This window comes from Eschrichtius robustus, chromosome 13, assembly GCF_028021215.1.
Source record: "Eschrichtius robustus isolate mEscRob2 chromosome 13, mEscRob2.pri, whole genome shotgun sequence".
Classification (NCBI taxonomy): Eukaryota; Metazoa; Chordata; class Mammalia; order Artiodactyla; family Eschrichtiidae; genus Eschrichtius; species Eschrichtius robustus.
Genome location: NC_090836.1, coordinates 8327623 through 8347915, shown reverse-complemented (window position 1 = coordinate 8347915; position 20293 = coordinate 8327623). Strand labels below are relative to the sequence as shown.

The 20293-nt window shown below is 36.6% G+C and overlaps 1 protein-coding gene and 1 non-coding gene across 2 annotated transcripts; both read left to right on the top strand.

The window, feature by feature from the left end:
- Positions 1 to 1542: 1542 nt before the first annotated feature.
- Positions 1543 to 6004, top strand: LOC137775239 (ovostatin homolog 2-like). Its single transcript, XM_068560916.1, has 5 exons — positions 1543 to 1614; positions 4058 to 4120; positions 4476 to 4544; positions 5155 to 5257; positions 5955 to 6004. The coding sequence occupies exons 1-5, from the start codon at positions 1543 to 1545 to the stop codon at positions 6002 to 6004; spliced, it is 357 nt and encodes a 118-aa protein (XP_068417017.1).
- A 9724-nt stretch (positions 6005 to 15728) lies between these two features.
- On the top strand, positions 15729 to 15834 carry LOC137775960 (U6 spliceosomal RNA). Its single transcript, XR_011076091.1, has one exon. It is a non-coding gene; the product is annotated as a U6 spliceosomal RNA (small nuclear RNA).
- The last annotated feature ends 4459 nt before the right edge of the window (positions 15835 to 20293 follow it).

Here is a 20293-nt window from a genome sequence, read left to right as displayed (position 1 = left end):
TCCATTTACTTATGCATACTTATTGCACACTTACTGTGTTTCAGTAGGTGTTACTGTGGTCTTCCCCGGAATACCCTTGTAAACAACCAGCTTCTCTGTCCTTAGAGAAGACATAGCACAATACATATTTGCAGAATTAATATATTCCAACAGAAGTGTCCATTTCTTCTCTAAAGCAGAAATAATGGAACATTTAAAGTGGATTGACATATATACACTATTGATACTATGTATAAAATAGATAACTAATGAGAACCTATTGTAGAGCAGAGAGAACTCAGTGCTCTGTGGTGACCTAAATGGGAAGGATATCCAAAAAAAGAGGGGATATATGTAAAAAAAAAAAGTGTATTCATCTTCTTGAAATACACATAAAATTGATTAGACATTTGACAATGAATTTCAGAATTCGAAGTGAATTTAGAGATCATCTTGTTTTATAAAGGGAGCAAAGTCTAGAATTTTGAAGTCATTTTCCTAACAGTGGTGAACTAGGAGAATAGAACTCAAATGGCCTAATTACCAATCTAGTCTTTTTTTAAGTGCACACAGATCACCTGAGATTCTTGGCAAAATGCAGATTCTGATTCAGTGGATCTGGGATGGGGTCTGAGAATTTCTAACACGCAGCCAATACTGCTGGTCTAGGGACCACAATTTGAGTAGAAAGGCTTTACACCACCCAGATAGGTATCAATTAGTACAAACTAAACAATACTAGAATTTTTCTAGCTTCAAGTGGCTCTAGCTAGTGGTCTCCAGTGTTGATCCATGAAACATAGATTAAATAACAAGTATACAAATATTCACTTTGAAATCTGTATCATAAAAGAAAAAAAGCTTTTTTTTACAATTCTCACGGAAATTTACTTTTTAAATATCATGTACTACAACACACATACATGGAACTTAACATCAAAAGTGTAGCCAAGGAAGCTCACCCACTTGGATTTGGAAAACCCAATTAGGATAGCTCCAAGATGGCAGAAGGGTAAGACGTGGAGATTACCTTCCTCCCCACAAATACATCAAAATTTTAATGCAAAGAAATGCAGTTTTATTCCCACGAGGAAAGTCTTCACTTCCCTCCTTGCATTCCTTATTTTTCAGCCTTAGTTTCTGAGTAAAACTATATGTTAGTGAATCTCCTGAAATCCTGTCTGGATTCTGACTTCCCATCTTTGAAGATAGTTGGGCATAAGCATTATCTGTGGCAGCTGTATTATATAACACCTCAATTTTTAGAACAGATTTGGCACTATTTTCAACAGCAGATATTATAAAATTCTTTAGAAAACTAAAATCTAATTAAGATTTGTTGACAAAAATGGCAACAACTAGCACAAGCAAATATATTTTTTCCTAATGTTTAGAATGCTGCTTCTTGCTGTTCTGTTGACCTGTCATAGGAATATTTCTATGGGTTGATTTAAAGTTCATGGCCAAATAATGACTACTACTGCATCATAACAGAACTTGGATCGATGCTTGTACTGTTCTGTGCAGGACACTCCCATCTGCCTTCTTTCCATAACCCACTACATGAATTTAACCTTCTCTGTTGACCAAAACACTGTCACCTTTAGCAGTGAAGAATCCAGTGAGATTTTCCAGGTTAACGGTGACAATCATTTACTGGTCCCGTGTTCAGACCTACATTTTTCCAGGTAATAGAACTCTACCTGTGAGGGAGACGGATGTTTGCCAGTAAAAAAGTCAGACTCTCTGTTCAGTTATGTACAAAGTGATATTTTACCATTTCGCATATTTCCATGTTTACTCTTTTTCTCATTGATATTTTCCACTCAGGAGCTGAAAACTAAAGTTATTTTGTAAAGACCTACTTACTCTTAAGGATAACTGGATAACTGAGAAGTTTTTTGAGGTATGTCACTGTTAGAAAGTATTCTGATATTTTTATTAAAGTACATTATTTTTTTAATGTTTTTGTTGGAGTATAATTGCTTTACAATGGTGTGTTAGTTTCTGCTTTATAACAGAGTGTATCAGTTATACATATACATATATCCCCATATCTCTTCCCTCTTGCATCTCCCTCCCTCCCACCCTCCCTATCCCACCCGTCTAGCTGGTCACAAAGCACCGGGCTGATCTCCCTGTGCTATGTGACTGCTTCCCACTAGCTATCTATTTTACATTTGGTAGTGTTTATATGTCCATATATACACTAAATTACATTATTAAAGATTCTTATGTCTTCTGAAAACCAAGTGATTACATTTAGCCTTATTCCCTGATAGTGAAGGTATAAAACAAAGTACATTAATAATGGAAATAAGAGAAACAATAAGTGCTTCAATTGTTACTACAGGATAAATGGATGGATTTTCTTACAATTTGCTGTTCTTTCTAGGCTACCCTGAGGTATAATGTGCTACTACCTAAGAAGGAATCTGGATTTTCCCTTTCCTTGGAAATGGTAAAGAAAAACTCTTCAGACATATTCCAGAGTAATCTTGACCTGACAGTAACCCTCAAGTAAGTGTCCCATTTTGATATCAAGTCTCAGGTTAGAGAGAAAGTGGCACATCAGAAAAGAATTATTTTAAACAGTAGCAAAATAACAAAATATCAAAAACACTAATTTGAAAAGACACATGCACCCCAATGTTCATAGCAGCATTATTTATAATAGCCAAGACATGGAAGTGACCTAAGTGTCCATCAACAGATGTATGGATAAAGAAGTCCATGGATGGACTTGGAGGGCATTATACTACGTGAAATAAGTCAGACAGAGAAAGATAAATACTGTATGATATCATTTATTTGTGGCATCTAAAAAATACAACAAACTAGTGAATATAACAAAAAAGCAGACTCACAGATACAGAGAACAAACTAGTGGTTACCAGTGAGGAGAGCGGGGAGGGGCGATATAGGGATGGGGGAATGAGAGGTACAAACCATAGAGGCTATAAGATAGGCTCAGGGATGTATTGTATAACACGGGGAATATAGCCAATATTTTGTAATAACTGTAAATGGAAAGTAACCTTTAAAATTATATAAAATTTTTTTTAATTTTTAAAAATATTAATAATGTTAGTCATCATGAGTTCACATGTTGATGGTGATATTTCTGTAGCATAGCCACTTTATTGCTCTCTGTGCACACAGCACAACTTAGTACATCTTCAACTAAATCAAAGCTAGAATTATGCAAATATAATTTGTACTGTATGCAATTTGGAAGCTTCTGCCACACTAATACTCCAGCAATGCAACCACTTTTTTGTGTGGAATCACTGTCAGTTTTGGACAATGGAGATACAATTTTTCTTTCTAAAGACAAACACAGGAGGACCGATAAGAGAAAACCTACAAATGCTTATTTAATTATAACTGTACAGAGCAAAATTTAAAATTTTTTTTCAGAGTAGAAAAGCAAAATAATTCTCTTGAATTAAAATATAATTTATAGGCACCAAAGAGTTTTAATCTTGGTTAATATGTGAAACACTGAGTAAAATTAGTTTGGGGGATTTTTCTTAGGATTTCCAAATGAAAATCTGTTGCACCTCAGTGCTAAGAACGGAATACACTGCTCTTAACTTCATGTCCCAAAGTCAGGGATATAACCTAGAAAATCTCTTGGGGCATATCTGTTGTATGATTCTGCCAACATCCTGCTTTCTAAACAAAGGTCTCTTTTAAGTGTTGTACAAATCTAACACTAACATGAGTATATGGAACATAAGTTTTAAAGTTTTGTCTATAAGTTCTTACTTTGAGGCCTCAGGTAAGCTTAAAAGCAGGACTGGGGGAGATTCTAGGTCCAGATCATTCATTCTTTACTCCAACTTACGTTGCTTTGAATCATCTCATCCATGATCACTCTAATTGTTTCCAGACGTATGAGAATGACTGTCTTCAGATCTTTCCTCTCCAGCTTTTGCCTCTCCTCCAGACTTACAGCAAGTTGGTATCTATGTACTCACACCCTTGCCATAAGATTGTCACTCTTCTAAAATGATGTCTTAGCTAGTGTTTTGTTTTTAAATGTCAGATACACTGGAATTCACAATAACTCCAGTTGGTCCTTGTTGTTGTAAAAATGCTATCAGGCTTTACTCCTGTCATGTCATTCATTGAGGAGGTAAATGAGAAGCCCAATCTCTCAGCCCAGAAAAAGCAGTAGTATGTTGATGAAATAATTGGTTAGCAAAACCAAGCCATGGGATTCTTCACTTAAACAAACTTATGCACAATTCACATTTATATTTTTGCCAGAACAGTGGAGGGATGGGTTCTTAATTTGTAGCAATTAGCAGTCATTATTTCCCATAGTTCATAACCTATTTTTTAAATTAATTCCTACTTGTGCTTATGAAAACATGATGGCACAAGGGAACATTCATAAAATAAATTCCTGACAATTGGTTAAAGAAAAAACATGAAACATTCAATCTGGAATGGTACTCTTTCACATCTATCTCTCCCTCTCTTTAAAGCTTGAAAGCAATGGCCAAGTAACGAAGAGTGAATTCAAGAATGACCATGTTCTTTTCTACCTGGAAAATGTAAGTTGACAATAATTTTTTCCTCCGTGGCTTTCTTTTTCTTCTGAGGGTAATTGGATGCTTCTATTTCTTATAGATATACATGATAGGGCTTGTCAAAAATTCATGAGACATTAAAGATGATCAGTTTTCTTTCATCCCACTAAACATCTTCTCCCTGTTAACTCTTATGCTATTTCATATATGCCTTGGCTACCTGACTAGATGATTCTCAAGTTTAGAAACATCATTTCTCTGTTTTTTATTCCTCACAGTATCTAATATAGTCTGGTCAAAGATGTATAATTCTTTTATAGTTTGACTTGAACTCCAGCGGAGGCTGGCATGAGTTCCAGGGTCATCCTTTCTATGTATACCTCATTAACCTTCACATAAATGCCTACATTTTTATAATGTTTTCAACTAAATTTCGTGCACCTCAATATAATCAGTGAAATTTAACATTTTATACAATTTAATGTTACGTAACTCATTATTTTGTCATTATATTAGATCATGATACCCTGGATTTATTTAATTGGGTAGAACATAAACTTCTGGAAATAATTTGCTCTGTGATTTTCTTTTTTGTAGACTTGCTCTGATGTGTTTATAATTTGTATCTTTACAGGTTTGTGGTACAGCAAAGAGTTTCACCTTCTCCGTTGAGCAGAGTAACCATGTGTCAAACATTAAGCCAGCCCCAGTCATGGTCTACGATTATTATGAAAAAGGTAGGCAAGCAGCAACCATACTCTAGAACTATTGAACATAATATCTGTATCTAGGATTCCCTGAGCTACGTAATTTTCCAAAATCATCCTCAGTCTTCAATATCTGCTTTTACTTTATATATTGATTTTTTTACTCCATGATATATATAACTTCTGACTGGGCTATTTTCTATTTACCAGAGTTTTTCAACACCTAGAATCCTTTTGATATAATGCAAAGGAGCTCACCTTTAACTTGAAATACAGACTAGCTAAGCTTCCAGGTCTTGTTGCTGTTGTTTTTGTTGTTAATGGCCGAGACTTACCATTTCATGTTGCCTCTTTAATTTGAGAAGAGGAGCGAGCCATATTCTGAAATGTTATAGGAAAATATCTGGATAGATTAGGTTTCAAAACAATTATTAAGATGTTGTAAAGAAGATAAAAATTTTCCCTGGAAGGTTAGTGGTATTAGCTTCTCGTTGAATGTCATGCAAAGTTTGTCTTTGAATTCTGGCTGTGTCACCAACTAATTGAATGTACTTTGTCAAGTGCCTTAAACTTTAATAGGATATTCCTGGATTTAGAAAATAGATGTGATTGACACTCTTGCAAAATTATTGGAAAGGTTAGACTTAGTGTGTCTCTATTGTCTGACATAATCTGTTTATAGAAAGTTGGAGATTTGATAAGGATGAACTTTCCTTTTATTATCCAAATGAATATGCCCTTGCTTCTTACATCAGCAGTGCTTCCATTTCCCAGTGAGCCAAAACAAAGCACGCAAAAAAGTAAGGAAATTACATGCATCTTAGACTGTTAAAAATACATCTGGTAAGAAAATGAAAACCTAAGAAGATAAAACAATAGATGAAGCAAAGAGAAGTCTCTCGTACTTCACAATGTCTATATAATTACGTTCATTAGATAAGTACTCTGATAGGTACTTACCTGATAGGTACATTAAGATCTTTATTAATGTCTTTAAGACAGCTTTAAAGAATTTTAAGCTATATATGTGCTTTTTATAAATGTTTCATTTTTTAAAAAAAAAAACCTCTCATCTTTGTTTTATAAATTGATAGGTTATTAAATAAGTATGTACATATTTTATACACATCGTATATATTTGTATATATTTGTGCATGTTTGTATATAAGTATTTGTTTATCTACAATAAATAAATAAATGTGTATATGTATATATATACACACACATATTATATATATACAAATACACATTTATTTATTGTTTGAACTATATTTTTAAGTCCCAGGTAGAAAACAATTTACTTTGAACAAACTCATTTTTCTATATCAAACCTGGAAGAAAACCATGAACTGCCTCACATCCTGAATAGTCTGCATTCTGCTTGCTATGACTTCTTATCAGATTTTGTTTCTTTACTATTCCATTAAATGCTGTGCTTTTGCATCAGAGTCTATGATTTTCTTTTTTTTCAATGCATCATTCATAATTTTCATCCTAGAAAACTCAAGGCTTTGTTTGATAGCAACTCTAGTAATTTGCTTTACTATTGTCAATTCTGAATTCAAGTTTTTAGATAGAATACGGAATCCTCCAACATCTAGAGAAAGAGAAAGGCAGGTTTGCCAGGGGGCATGTGAGCTCAATGAAATAAAAAGAAACACACAGAATACAAAACAGACTCTTGCCGATGAAATATCAAAGAGTGGGGGGGAGGGGAGAGTATACTTAGAAAGTCACAAATTAACTGCTGGATTTATTGGTTGAGAGGGTAATCCAAGGACATTTTATTTATCTAAAAATTATTTTATGGGGCTTCCCTGGTGGCGCAGTGGTTGAGAATCTGCCCGCCAATGCAGGGCACACGGGTTCGAGCCCTGGTCTGGGAAGATCCCACATGCCACGGAGCGACTGGGCCCGTGAGCCACAATTGCTGAGCCTGCGCGTCTGGAGCCTGTGCTCCGCAACGGGAGAGGCCGCGATAGTGAGAGGCCTGCGCACTGCGATGAAGAGTGGCCCCCGCTTGCCACAACTGGAGAAGGCCCTCGCACAGAAACGAAGACCCAACACAGCCATAAATGAATAAATAAATTAAAAAAAAAAAAAAGAGTCTCTTATAAAAAAAAAAAATTATTTTATGGTTCTGAGCTTACCACTTATTCCTGAAGAGCAGTACTCAATGTCTGTCTTTTGCTTAACCTAACACTACGTTACAGCAATGAGTTAATATTGAGAAGATGGAAGCAGGAAGAAACTGGAGGAAACAGGGATGGAAGTGAAATGATTTCTCTACCGATTTCAGTACAGGCTTCTGACTCTGCTGAGACTCTGCTACAGACGGGAAAAAGCTAGAGATAAATTCTCCAGTTGTGGAGTTCAAAAAATTGGAAACAGAGTGTCCTAGCATCTATAGGTATTCAACAAATTAAGAATAGAGTATCTTAATAGAAGATGGTTAGACTTATTTATTCTTGTAGTCTCTCTACCCAATGTACACTGCCAATAGTGCCTAAACTACAACTGGACCCTTCATAAATGTTTATTAATTGATTCATCCTAGATAAACTGCTTGTGTCAGCCCATGTGTGGTGCACAAAAATTTCTTTCACTGTGTTAACAATTCCTTTATACCGAGTTTACCAAAATATCACATCACATGTATAGATAGATAATCAGTACTCATATTTTTTTAAAAAACACCTCAGACTCTATAAATATTCAAGGATTCCACTCAAGGAAAATGTGACTCTTCTAGTACATTTTGTGCTAAAGATTCAAGAAAAATGAAGGAAATTCACTTCGTGGCAAATAATGTCTCTTGGTGGGAAACTTCCTTTTTCTGCCTAAGTAAATAATCAATTCTCAGTCCTCATTTTACTCAACATGTATCCAATAGTTAGTTTACTCAGATAATGAAATTGTCCCTCAGATTATAATGAGAAAAGAAGGGCATGGCAAAGTCAGCTACTGTTCTTCAAGGCACAGAGAAAGTCTGGGATGTAATGTTGACACTTGCAAAATTTTTCAGTATCACAGTGAGAACAGAAGGTATCAGGGAACTGAGATCAAAATATCTTCTGAAGAAGAGAAAACTGTAGACAAACAATATAGCTTGTTACTTTCCCTTTTCATTAAAACATCTCCCCAGTTTATTTTGGACAGAAAACCAAAGTCATTTCCCTGGTCCAAATTTTAATAGAAAATGGGACAGAAGGGATACTCCAGTTTAGGAGTGTTGAATGGGAAATGCGAAGCTTTGATATGTGTGTGTGTGTGTGTGTGTGTGTGTGTGTGTAAGAAGATGTCCATAGTAAACTAGACCACCGTGGAGTAGATCATGGAGGATGTATAGCTCTGATTTGGATGAGGCTGGTGTTAGCAAAGCAAAACATGGTATGGCACTTGCCCCTCTTCCCTCTCCACACAGAAGTACTTGGACATGGGAATAACTCATTCCATCTGTCATGTTCTTACATGATAGTAATCATGTAAAGTAATCACACTTTTTTGCAGGATTTTGGACAGAGGAGTGACCTGGTCCGGTTATGTTTGAAACTGATCACCTGGCTGCTGTGTTGAGAACAGGCTGTAGGAGGCCTGGTAGCAGCTATTGCAGGAATCCAGGCAAAAAATGATGGTGGCTTGGACCAGGGTTGTAGCAGTGGAGATAGTAAGAAATTATCAGATTCTAGGTATATTTTGAAGGTAAAACCAGTAGAATTTCCTGATGAATTGGATATAAGGAATGACAAAAAAGAGTGACCAGAGATTATTCCCGTGCTCAGTATGGTCTGAGCTACTGAAAAATAGAATTGCCATCACCTGAGCTGCTGGGGTTGAAGTAGGCTTGAGTAGGAGATTAGGAATTCATCTTTGGACATAGAGAGTTTTTGTGATTTTATATACTCAAATGGAGATAACAGGTTGGAAGTTGAGCAATCAGTACAGAAATTTGGGAGAGAGCTCGGGGTTAAAAAAAATAAATTTGGGACATGTTAGCACATAGACCATGGATGGGAAGAGATCTCTATGGCAGTGAATCTACATAGAGAGGAAGATCAAGGACTTTGCTTTGAGGCACTCAACATTAAAATGTGGGGTAGGGGCAAGTCGAGGAAGAATAAATAAATGAAGGAGAAACCAGTGAAGTAAGATGAAAACTTGTGTTTTGGTCTGGCCTCAGGGTGCTTTTGGATAGAGCATAATTTTTTAAGCCAATCACATTATCACTGTCTCCTCTGACAGTGACTGGTGTTCACAGGTCAGTTTCCCTGAAACACAGACCCTGGGATGGAGATGTGTGTGTAGGGGGTTTACTGGGGACAGCTTTAAAGATCAACACCAGTGGAGGATAAAGGAGTCGGGATTGTACATACAAGAGGAGTTGAATTGCAATGGGTCCCGAGAAAAGTTACAGGGCATGGTGAGCTGTGGGGCTGGAGTGGTCTTTTAGGGCTCTCCTACCTTAAGGCAAGGGAACCAGGTCTCTATACCATCACAACACCCGTCCTTGGATACCAGGCTGCCTCTAAGGAAGAGGAGGGAACTTGGGTGAAAAGTCTTTCTGATACTGAGGGAAATTCTCGGAGCTGAATTCATCAGAGCCAGCAGCCACCAAGATTCCCGGCAACTGGGGTTTCAAGTACTTCAGCCTTGGAGGGAAATTTCTAAAGGACACGCCCCAGATCACTACTTTGGTCTAACAATGAGAAATATAAACCAAATCTGACTGAGGACCTATACAGGAGTGTGTCTCCTGGTACAGCATCCAGAGTGATTTTGCTCCCTGGTAGAGAGGGTGACACAGAGAGAGAGAGATTCAGAAGCAAAATATTCTTTTTTTACTGACTCCTTTTCTTCCATATTGGGATATTGTTGGGAAGAAATAATATTTATTTGGGCTGCTTTAGGAGCCCAACTGTGGCCAAAAAGACAAATAATACTGATATACCAAAGAAGTAGAGCAGAAAGAATGGAAGAAACTTCTTGATGGCATTGGTGAGCTGCTGAACTAATGCTGATACCGCCTTCCTCAGAATTTGTGCCAAATGAGATAATAAATGTTTGGTATTTTAAAATCTCTGTTAGTTAGGCATTCTTTTACTTACAGCTGGTAAAATTTTCTTTATCATTCATTTTTTTCCCCAATTCCTTGCTTCTGTTTTCCTATCTTATCTTCATAGAGAACCGACGATACCTCCTTTTTAAAGTTCTTTCTAATTACTAATCCTGGGAAATCATTTGCAGAGGGGCCGGTACAGATGTCTGGCTGACATGAATCATCCATTGCTCACAGTAATGCTCTCCATGACTGGGACTTTGGGCTGTGTGTGTGTGTGTGTGTGTGTGTGTGCGCGTATGTGTGTGTGTGTGTAATATTCCATCTCAGAAGGGACATATCCAATGTTTTCTACATGTCAGGCACTGTGCTAATCACTTTAAATATATTAATTTATTTAACCCCCACAATAAACTTATAAATCATTGCTATTATAATTATTTCCATTCATAGACAAAGAAAGAGAAGCACAGGGAATTTACGTGGCTCATCCGAGGCCATTTGTCTGATAAGTCATAGAACCAGAATCCAAAAGCAGGCTGTGAGGTTCCATCCAGGGAAAGGAAGGAAAATTCTACACACAACCTACATTCTTAATATACTAATACTTAAAATACAGGGTGAGTAAATGTAGCTTCCTTTTGGCTACAACAAAATTATAACTTTTGATGCAAAGGGGTGGCATTTGCTGCAGTGCTTTCCCAGCAGGGTGCGTTCGTTCCCAACCTCACTCTGCCTGGAAGAGTAAGTCGGCCTCTGCTGGCAAAAAGATTCTGGAAATTTTTATAATTTGCTGTGACAACTTTGATGCCAAAATCAAAACAAGTTTACAGAAACCTTATTCTTTTAGGTAAAGGTAATTCCAAAGAGAACACTGTGAGCTTGCTCCCCCGCTCCACGGCCCCACCCCGGGTACATACTCCTGTGGATGTTCACACAAAGAGGGGTTTGAAGGGAGAAGACAGAGGCGCATTGCTTACCATCTGCTGCAGGATGTGTCTTCCTGCTGGGGTTGTGGGTAGAATTCTCGTCAAGAACATGTTCCGCAGAGGGAAGGACACGCTCTCATTCATTACACAACCCATGATCAATTCCAGGCACATTTTCCCTTTGCCCTTTAGCCTTTACCCAAGAGGAAACAATTGCATAACACTGAATGTTGTGCAAAGCAATATCTCTATCATCAAAGTGATTATCACCAAAGGTTGCAAAATGATTAGGGTTCTTTCCAGAAATTTTCTATCTTCTTAATATTAAAAATTATAAATACTACCTAAGAAACCATACCTTAAAGAAAGTGAAGCCTGAAAGATGAGAAGGATATAGGACAGAACAAAAGTTATACTCCAAACTTGACTTTGGAACTTGGGATATTTTTGTTTTGTTTTGTTTATTTATTTATTTATGGCTGTGTTGGGTCTTCGTTTCTGTGCAAGGGCTTTCTCTAGTTGCGGCAAGCGGGGGCCACTCTTCATCGCGGTGCGCGGGCCTCTCGTTATCGCGGCCTCTCTTGTTGCGGAGCACAGGCTCCAGACGCGCAGGCTCAGCAATTGTGGCTCACGGGCCTAGTCGCTCCGCGGCATGTGGGATCTTCCCGGACCAGGGCTCGAACCCGTGTGCCCTGCATTGGCAGGCAGATTCTCAACCGCTGCACCACCAGGGAAGCCCATGGAACTTGGGATATTTTTTTACAAGACTGGAAACAGTTTCGTTTTTTCTCTTTTTTATTTTTACTTTTCACCAGTAAATACTACCTATTTACTTTTTAAGAGTATACGTTGCCTATATAATCTTCAGTCATTTTTCTTTGTAGACAAAATTATCTGGATATAAAATGTCTTTATATATTAAATGTGTGAATATTAACTGGATGCTAAAGTTGGAAACCTTAAGAACTTTCTTAAGAAGAAACTTACTAATGAGTTTGGGATTTATCCTGTAGGTAATTATGGACCATTCAAAAGTTTTTAAAGAGGACACGTATAATTAATTTGCATTTTAGGGGAAGAAAAGAGTTGGTCTATTGGTAGTATGGAATGGATTTCCTGCCATTTACGGTAAAAGGGCAATATTAGAGAAGAGCTCAGCAGACGATTCCTTTGTGATATGTGATGTAATCACAGCAATCATGAGATCGTCTTCAAGTGTTTCGTATTGAGTCAAATTCCTAGAGATAAGGTAACACAAAATACTTGGCAATATTCTTGGAAAAGGAAAAAAGAGAATGCAATGCAAAAAAAAAAAAAAAAAAAAGAAAGTAATACTTTGGTGTTCTGCCAGGAGACCTTCATTTTACAGATCACTAGACCTTGATAAAGGCTTACCTAAATCCACACAAATCCATCTCAACAAGTTTCCCTGTGAACAAGAAGGTGATTTCTTTATCTCCCAGAAGTCCTCTTAAGTTTCTAAAGGAAATTGCTGCACCACTTCCCTGAGCTCTGTTTATCAAGGAATAAAAAGAGATGCAACCTCAAAAAAGTAATGGGGGGAGGGCAAGAAGTAAGAAAAAAGCAACTAGTGAACATCTTGTTGCATTCTTGCCAAGCAGCAGTGGGTGCCAGCTTGCCTGATGTTTACATAGGTGACTTTCTGTCTCCATTTCAAGGGAACAGTCTAAGAATATCTTCAAGATGGCAGTTTCTCTTGCTGAATAAATTAATGAATAAGTGTCACTTTATGTACCTTGCTACATTCATAAGCTATTTGGAGCAATAAAGGGTGATTCCAACAATAATAAACGGTGTCAGTTATTATCTTTATTTTTCTTATCTTCGTTACATTAAAAATTTGAGGTCCGGGGTTACTTATTTTCTCTTAATTTAGAATATTCAGAATATATTTGGCATGCAAAAATATATCATATAGAAAATAAATCAGTAATTACCTATAAAAATAGAAGATAATTCTTTTTTTTTCAATCTGAACTTCCTTAGGTCACTCACTATCATTACTTGTAAATTGCTCCCATAGCAATAACTCTATGGAACTATTATCAACCAGAAATGGGTACTAAGTTTTCAACACAAATTTAGAGCTCAACCAGGAAATAATAGTGTAGTGAGATATAAATTCATTTGTGATAAAATTGAACTTACAGAAATGAGATTTAATTTGTGCTTGAAAAATTCACCCACAGGTGTCATCTTTTAAGTCTAAGTGTCAATGTAAATTTTTTCATAAATGAGATGGTGATATTTGAGTTTTGCATCTAGTGGCATGTAATAGACAGGTACTGGGAGGTGATCAAAATTCAAAGAAAATATCCAATGAGGTTACAAGTGTTACACTTTAAGAATGACAGAAGCAGCTGAATGGATCTATAAAACTCCACAACAGGCTTTCCTTGCCAGTGAGAATGTCTGAGCTCCCAGCACACTGTACCTGGATCTACATGGATCTGGTGAGTACAGTCTGTGACTTCTGTTTTGATCCTGATGTAGATGAGAATACTTCCGGGTGTTTTTCTCATTTATCTACATCTCTCATTCTCCAAAAATGCAAATGATTGCATAGGGTTTTACTGTTACATGAGGAAGCCAAATAGAGCTTGGTATTGAAAGCTCAAGTTTAATTACATTTTTATTACAGTAATTTGCTGTTAAGCAATATTACCATTTCATGATATAATCAAAAATATATTAATTCATACGGTAAATTCCAAACTTGAAAGGCATCATCATGTTTGCCTAGTAAATATCCAGAATGTAATTAAGAGCTCTAACGTTGTATTTATGTTGAAGAAGAGGCATCAGTGGGCTGCTGAGGAAAGAAGCTGAACTAAGAGTGGGCAAATCTGAAATGAAATTTGCACTATCAATTTGGAGGCAAAGCATCGTATGAAGAGACTGACACTGCTAACCTTTATAAAACTAATGATTTTAATCAACTGCTGCTTTGTTATTGGGATTTCCTTTGTTGGGGCTACAAAATGTAATTCATAGGCCAGCATCCTTCTGTTTCATGAATTTCAAGTCCTCAGATTCAGCCTTCTGATGTATTTCTAACATTAAAAAATAATGCACTTGGGACTTCCCTGGTGGTGCAGTGATTAAGAATCCGCCTACCAATGCAGGGGACGCGGGTTCAAGCCCTGGTCCGGGAAGATCCCACATGCCGTGGAGCAACTAAGCCCATGTGCCACAACTATTGAGCCTGCGCTCTAAGGCCCGCGTGCCACAACTACTGAGCCCGCTAGCTGCAACTACTGAAGCCCATGTGCCTAGAGCCCGTGCTCCGCAACAAGAGAAGCCACCGCAATGAGAAGCCCGCGCACCGCAACGAAGAGTAGCCCCCGCTCGCCGCAACTAGAGAAAGCCCGCGCGCAGCAGCAAAGACCCATCACAGCCAAAAATAAATAAATAAATAAATAAAATTGTAAAAAATGCACTTTTCTTAAACTCCAAAATCCTTCAGTTAACAAAATAATTGCTAAGTAGCTAAACATTGCTTTGACACTTTCAATTTCAATGTTCTTGCTTAAATTTTGTAGACTATATGCTCTGCTCGTCCTTTCTGTTCTACAACAGAGCTCTTTAGGTAAAGCTTACGCATAGCTTTTCAATCTTCAAAACAGAATCTGTTGTTTTGACTGTCTCCCTCAACTATGGTGAGATCCAGACCGAAATATTTGAAGAGAATGTTACCAGACAGGATTTCTTCAAATGTATCAACTTGGAGATAAATACTTCATTCTATTTCATAGGGAAAAGAATATTGCAGGTGTACAAAATGTACTCATAAAATTGACTTTCCACAGACAGACATCAGACTATTTTTCTGTGTGTGTAAATTTCTTTTAATTTTAAAATAATAATATAGTCCTCAGTTTGGGATGATGTAAGTACAGTCATAGATGGTGACAAGGGGATGAGCCAAAGCCATTTGATTTTAGGACAGAAATTTGTTGACAGGAAGAAGGTATTTAAAAGGAAATATTCCAATGCAGAGAAGGAAAGTTTTAAGAAAGGAAAAGAATTAATTTAAATGATGAGATGAGATAAGAAAGTGACAAAACAAAAGAAATAAACAAGATTGGTTATTCAAAAAATAGATACGACAAGTTATGAATTAAAACTTTTAGTGACGCCAACACATAGTGGGAGGGATTTTTTGATAAAACAGACAGCAATCTTGTATTTATTTGCTCCCTAGTTTCCTCAGGCCAGACTGGCTTTCATTACCTTCTCTGCTAAAGGAGCAACGCTCAGTCAGGAAGAGAGAACATTGGTAGCAATCAGGCCCCAAGAAAACATGGTCTTTTTCAGACAGATGCCCATCTACAAGCCTGGACAGAAAGGTGAGTGCATCTAAATTTCATTACACTCAACTAATATAATTTATAGGATATCTAAATTGATGGTACACAATACATGCCTAGCAAATCGGTCGTTTAAAATCCATTACAAAGTTTGCTTGAAATATAAAGTAAAAATATAGATTGAAGTGTTCACTTCAGCAGTACATATACTAAAATTAGAACGATACAGAGAAGATTAGCATGACCCCATATAAGGAGAACACACAAATTCATGAAACATTTCATTTTTTTTCCCACAGATGTATACTTATCTTCTGAACATTAAATATATGGCATTCTGCATGTCAATCATACTCAACAAAGGGATTTGAAAATACAGAGTACGTAGCATAAAGGCTAGAGATTTAGTTTCAATAAGTCTGGGGTGGGGAGCCTTGGAAACTATTTTTAAAGCGTTCCTTGGTTGATTCTAATAATAATCAAGTTTTGGAATCACTAAGTGACAGCTTATACAAATTTATAAGCTGACAGTTGAATTATAAGTAGAACAGCAATAGAGAGTATCAAGAACAGGAAAGAGAACTCTAGTGCGTAAAGAACTGTCCAGTGGTAGAAAGATCAGCATGGCATGGAAATAAGCTGAGAAGTCTTTTCTCATCTTCTTGGTCTAGAAGAAGTTCTTAGGCACAGATTACTACAGTCAAAAGAAGACATTTCTGATGAGATGCATGGCGCATGAAAAAGCACAGAGGTAGAATTAATTCAAAATCGTGCCTTAAGATGAGAATTGGATAGACTTATTTGCAGTGAAGAAAAAAAAAAAAAAAAGAAGGGAGGAAAACAAGTTCAAGTGAATAAAAGAGTTACAGGAGAGCCTGGGCTATGGAGCTGAAGAGCTATTTTCTGTAGATTGGGGGATTATACAATGATGAAAACAGCCTGAAGAAGATTATCCTTAGCAGCTGACATTATTAACTGATAATATGCTTTCTTTCCTGATAGGAAGTATTTCAAGAAATAAGGCTAGGGACAAAATTGGAAGATTTCTGGGATTCTTGCTAAGAGCTGAAGAAGGCAGAGGTTGAAAAGGTTGAGTCTTTTCAACCTCTGCCTACTTCCAACAGCCCAGAAACATAAAAACTTAATTACAATGAGTTTCTTTTTCCTCATCCCATCTATTTTCTAGTAGAGGGCCTAAGACGCTGGGTTATAATGTAGCACAAAAGATGAATAATTAGTCTTACACAGTTGAGGATATTCAGTTTTCAAAAAAATTGACCTTTAGTGTTTGAGGTATAATGCTCCAAATATTCATAGCTTACCCAGTGTCATGTTGCTTTTAAAAACAAAGTATATTGTGATATTAACTATTGCATTGTGTTAAAATTGCAAAGCACATTTAGATTGTTGTAGCTTCATATGTGACTAGGATCTGCAGTTTGATATCTAGACCTTCATCTCTCCCTGGCCCTCTGAGAAATTACAGAAGATACAGCATCAATCCAGGCTAAAAATTTTATGGGAAGTTATTGATGGCTAAGTTGTTGCAAAGTTAGCCATTTAGATTATTTTAAAGAGAGGACCCATAAATTATCTAGATGCATTTTTTGACTTTATGTGTTCCAGCTTCACATTTGGTATTTATCCTGCACAGAAATCTCCTACATTTGGAATTAATGCTATTCCAGGACCTAGTCTGACCTAGTTTGAGTGTTGTCATCACTTCTGCCCAAATTTGCCAAGATCAAAGAAAAAGCAAACAATGAAATTTAACTCAGAGATCAGAAACAAGGACAGGATGATCATTTATTTGCCTGCTAGCTTATAGGCAGTGACAACAAAGCAGGCCTTAAGAAACTGGGAGTAGATTTTTACCTTGCATGATTTCAGGTTGCAAGAGGTCCCTCCCATAAGGAAATCACCAGTAATAGTCCTTGAGTCCTGTAATTCTACAGTAGGAGTTCCATCGCATTGGTTTGAAGTGTTTATCCTTGTTGGAACACAAAATTTAAGACAATAAGCAATTTTCTTTCTTGAAAGATTTACTCACAGGTAAATCTGTAAAGACATTGGGCACCTGAAGAGAGAAAAAAGTTTTTCATCAAAAATTTGAAAGATGTTTTAAGCTCCTAAAACAAACCTCTAAACTTCGTTGCATTAGAAGTGGAGCTTACTTGCAGTTACCTTTAGTAACCAGAGTAAAGGATAGCACTTCCTCTGGCTAAAAAAGAGTATTATGTTTATACGGACAGTTGCTGTCATCCCATAAAGAAAGAAGTTTTTTGTCCTATTTTGATAATTTTGTGCTATCTGGTCATTATTTTACTAGAAATATCTATGACATATAAAATTGAATTAGGTGATTTTGAAAGAGTGTGATGGGAAAATACATATATTTTTTAAAATCTCACTCTGAGTGTATAACTTTAATGAAAATATCTCCTCATATTTTTAAACTGACAAAAATATTTCCATTTCCATAGTTTTAAAGTTAGCAAACTGAGTATACTATAAGTTATTGATGCTCTGGCCACATGGGAACTATACTTAATAGTACACAAAAACACATGTCATCTTTTAACAAGATAAGTATGAATTAAATGAGTTTTAAATTGAGATTTTCAAAAACATATTTCTTATAATAAGGGTGTCCTCTGATTTAAAAAATAGTAATAAAAGTTAGCAGTGTGTGATCTAGTATTATGTACTATCTGAAGTATTTCCCAGGGCGTTGACATTCTAAAACACCTATTGTAGCCTGTGTAAAGTTTCAAAAGAAGGAAAAAAACGGAGAATCAATAAGGAGGGTTTACTTGGAAAATATATACACAGATTTCAAGCACACAAGCCATGCACTGTTTTAGGATTTCTATAATTTGTTTATAGTTAACTTGTTTTCATCTTAGGAGTCTTTCCCTTAATTTTCTTTAATGAGTATGTTTATTTTATATTAAACTATTTATAATAAAATTTAAAACTTACTTGAACTATTTGACATTATAAAAAACATTTATTCATGATTCCATGGAAATCCCCATCTTTCAAATCAATAGTGAATGATGTTGTAGTAATGTATCTGGTAGAAACTTCATATTTTAATAAGGTTGAAAAAAATCAATATAATAAAAAACTTGTTATGTTCTGGGTAGTAATGAGTGAATGGGTGAATTATATGAGTGAAAAATATTATGTAATGAGTGAATAATATTATATAATGAGTGAATATGTTAATTATATAATGAGTGAACGAAAGCATTATGTTTGCTTCATATTTTAGTTATCAAGGGAGGTATTATCTTAGGTCACCTTCCCCAAAATCTGATCCTGAGACAGGAAAAAAAGAACCAGTGAGTTATTAAGAAAGTGCCTCCAGAAGACACCAAAAAACAAAAGAGTGGGGGAAAGCAGGGCATGGAAGGGAAGAAGCCAGGCAAGGGGGCAACTGATTTTGGACAAAGCCTTGACTTCAGCCTGATCTGGCAGGAAGATACATAGCATCGATTACACTTCAGAATTTGTCCCACTTTTAGGAAAGGAAGCTGAACTTTCATACTCCAGCACCAGGGAGTCGCTGGTGATGGACAACACCCAAGGCAGAGGTAAACCCCTAGGAACTTGTCAAGGAGCCCAAGACAAACCTCTGAAAAAGTTCACAGATGCAAACTTAGAAGCAAAGCACGAAGAAGCTGGGGGTGGGTGCAAAGAACTAGTGAAAGTATGGAAGGTATCCGGGAAGAGCCTTGGCTGTGTCTGCTACAGGTGTCATGGGGAAGGTGGCTTATTTTTTTTAATTTAATTTATTTATTTTTTATACAGCATGTTCTTATTAGTTATCTATTTTATACATATTAGTATATATATGTCAGTCCCAATCTCCCAATTCACACTACCACCCCTACCCCTGCTTTCAACCCTTGGTGTCCATACGTTTGTTATCTACATCTGTGTCTCTATTTCTGCCTTGCAAACCAGTTCATCTGTACCATTTTTCTAGATTCCACATATATGTGTTAATATACGATATTTGTTTTTCTCTTTCTGACTTACTTCACTCTGTATGACATTCTCTAGGTCCATCCACGTCTCTACAAATGAACCAATTTTGTTCCTTTCTATGACTGAGTAATATTCCATTGTATATATGTACCACATCTTCTTTATCCATTCATCTGTTGATGGGCATTTAGGTTGCTTCCATGACCTGGCTATTGTACATAGAGCTGCAGTGAACGTTGGGGTGCATGCATCTTTTTGAATTATGGTTTTCTGGGTATATGCCCAGTAGTGGGATTGCTGGGTCATATGGTAGTTCTATTTTTAGTTTTTCAAGTAACCTCCATGCTGTTCCCCATAGTGGCTGTATCAATATACATTCCCACCAACAGTGCAAGAGGGTTCTCTTTTCTCCACACCTTCTCCAGCATTTGCTGTTTGTAGATTTTCTGATGATGCCCTTTCTAACCAGTGTGAGGTGATACCTCATTGTAGTTTTGATTTGCATTTCTCTAATAATTACTGATGTCCAGCAGCTTTTCATGTGCCTCTTGGCCATCTGTATGTCTTCTTTGGAGAAATGTCTATTTAGGTCTTCTGCCCATTTTTTTTTTTTTAAACATCTTTATTGGAGTATAATTGCTTTACAATGGTGTGTTAGTTTCTGCTTTATAACAAAGTGAATCAGTTATACATATACATATGTTCCCATATCTCTTCCCTCTTGCATCTCCCTCCCTCCCACCCTCCCTATCCC

What these genes read in the sequence shown, in the direction of transcription:
- LOC137775239 (XM_068560916.1), top strand. Translation starts at nt 1,543, where the DNA reads ATGAATTTAACCTTCTCTGTTGACCAAAACACTGTCACCTTTAGCAGT. An exon ending in TTCTTTTCTACCTGGAAAAT is followed by an intron (nt 4,545 to 5,154) that starts GTAAGTTGACAA and finishes GTATCTTTACAG; the next exon opens with GTTTGTGGTACAGCAAAGAG. An exon ending in CTACGATTATTATGAAAAAG is followed by an intron (nt 5,258 to 5,954) that starts GTAGGCAAGCAG and finishes TTTATTATCCAA; the next exon opens with ATGAATATGCCCTTGCTTCT.